Raw genomic sequence first — 2,539 nt, 5'->3', positions numbered from 1 at the left:
TTATTATTATTATTATTATTACTAAACAAACAAGCCAATCAACCCATCCAGGTTTTAGCGGATTTGCCTCAAAGAGCAGCGCCTCAGCTGGAATGACCCCAGAGCAACAGGCAGAGTTCAAGAAACAGACGCTGTTGGTCAACACGCTACAGCAGAAGGTCAAGGACCTGGAGGTCAGTCACATTCTTCCTTACTACTTTGCTGGCTTGTTTGGATGGATGCTTGCTTGCTTGTTTGCTTACTGACTTACTGACTTACTGACTTACTGACTTACTGACTCACTCGCCCACTCACTTACTCACTGACTGACTGACTGACTGATTCACTCACTCGCGAACTCACTCACTTACTTATTCACTTACTTGCTTGCTTGCTTGCTTACTTACAGAATTACTTACTTACTCACTCATTCATTCACTCACTCACTCACTCACTCACTCGCCCAGTAGATGTTTGACAGGTGCTCTGGTTTAGTTTTCTTCTTCTGTCCTATCAAACATCTATCGCCCTTATCTCCCCTCTTTCTTTTTTATGTTTGTTACTCTCTTGTAACACCTCTAATCTACTGGCGCTCATATGACCTCATGCAGTTGTGAGCGCCGTAAAACCTCTACTAAAACTAACTCATCCGTATCCAACCTTCCAGGCCAAACTGTCGGAAGCGAATAATGCCATAGGAGCCGGGGAAGAAAGAACGAACGAACTGGCGGAAAAGGTAATCATCATCTGGTTAGCAGTTACAACAGAGACGTTTGGTTGTTTGGGAAAATGATGTTGTTGTTGTTGTTGTTGTTGTTGTTGTTGTTGTTGTTGTTGTTGTTGTTGTTGTTGTTGTTGCAACTGTTGTTGTTGTTGTTGTTGCAACTGTTGTTGTTGCAACTGTTGTTGCTGTTGTTGTTGTTGTTGTTTTTGTTGTTGTTGCAACTGTTGTTGTTGCAACTGTTGTTGTTGCTGTAGTTGCAACTGTTGTTTTTGTTGGTAGTGGTGGTGGTAATGATGATGATGATGATGATGATGATGATGATGATGATGATGATGATGATGATGATGATGATGATGATGATGCCGTATTATTAAGGCGAAACGTTGAACCACGTTTTTTTCAATAACACTATAAAATTTTCCCGATGTATTCAAGTCTACAAGTCGTGTTTTTCATTCTGTTGCTCAACAATGATACGGATAATGATCTTAATGTGACTACAGCTGTTAAGGTTGTTATTTGTCGTTGTTGTTATTATGACGACATACTGTTCGTCGCCATTGATTTTGAAGATAAACGTTCACATTAACACACCAGAGGTCATTTAGACCAGACGGATGGTCCATGTCATGCTTATATAGAAAAAATGCGTTCTGTCAGATCATGTCAGTTGTGAACGGCCGATACGCAAAAAGAAAATGCATTTCATAATAATAATAATAACAATAATTAATAGCATTTGTATAGCGCATATCCCCGCTCAACAGCAGACTCTATGCGCTTTACTCTGTATTATTACCCCAGCAGACCATAGAACACTCTGAAACATTCTCAGCTTCCCGGGAAGCATACAGTGCAAGCAGCTGATTAAGCGCTCAAACACTAACAAACTGACAAGATTTTTCACTGTCTATAGCCGGCTACCCATTATTCCCACCTGGGTGAAGTGAGGAAAATTCGTGTAAAGTGCCTTTCCCAAGGACACAACGTCGAGCCCCTGACGAGATTCGAACCCACGACCTTACGGTTGCGAGTCCGAGAGCCTAACCACTAGGCCACCGACGCCACTCATGGGATCATCTCTGAAAAAAAAAATGTGTTTCATCAGGTCACATTGGATATAAATGAGTTTTAACAAATCTAAAATGCTAATTTATTCAAAAACTATTCACAGTTAGGCTTTCATATTGATATCTCAAGATGGCTTTCGATATTTAGAATTTGTTACTGGAATAAAAATGTTATCGCCAAAATGAAAAAAATGTGAGGCAGCGTGGTGGAATCAGGTTCTCGTCAATTTTTGGTTATTGGTATAATCTTAAAGCTTGTTCACTTGTCTTTATTGGATGAAGAAAATATACATTTATCTTAAATACAAGTCGAGATATTTGAGAATAAAGGAGGTGGGGATCATCTGTTCTCAGAGGTAAAATTAGTGAGAAAATGGCTGCCAAAGATTAGATATTTCCTTAGCCTAAGAGTCCGTGGTAACCGCACATTTACATCTTTTGTGCCTTTAATCAACGTTTTTTCAGAAAATGGCACATAGAAATGAGTTCTTTAATGGGCATGAAAGGTGTTGAGCCCAAAAACAAAAATCTGATAAAAATTCACAAACCTGCGGGAAAATACAAGTTTCTTCACTTTGATTATTTTGACGAGAGCCTGATTCCACCACGCTGCCTCACATATGCGTTTTATCAGATCACGGCAGACCAAGATGCACTCGGACAAGACTGCAGACTGGGAAGAATATTTCAAGAAGCCTGGGGGAAAAAAACCCGTTAGCAATTACATAACATGGATATTGTTGATGGGAAAAAAGGGAGCGGGGGG

The 2,539-nt window shown here is 40.1% G+C and overlaps 1 protein-coding gene across 1 annotated transcript in view; it reads left to right on the top strand.

Moving 5' to 3' along the window:
* The window catches only part of LOC101857427, a gene marked incomplete in the record, with an annotated part of 36,819 nt that overhangs the window by 9,485 nt on the left and 24,795 nt on the right, over positions 1-2,539 (top strand). The window contains 2 exon segments of the mRNA XM_013086049.1: positions 52-173; positions 647-715. Of these exon segments, the coding sequence (XP_012941503.1) occupies positions 52-173; positions 647-715 (191 nt within the window).

This window comes from Aplysia californica, unplaced genomic scaffold (genome assembly GCF_000002075.1).
Source record: "Aplysia californica isolate F4 #8 unplaced genomic scaffold, AplCal3.0 scaffold00430, whole genome shotgun sequence".
NCBI lineage: Eukaryota > Metazoa > Mollusca > Gastropoda > Aplysiida > Aplysiidae > Aplysia > Aplysia californica.
The sequence above is the reverse complement of the archived record's forward strand: the minus strand, read 5'-3'. Positions and strand labels throughout refer to the sequence as shown.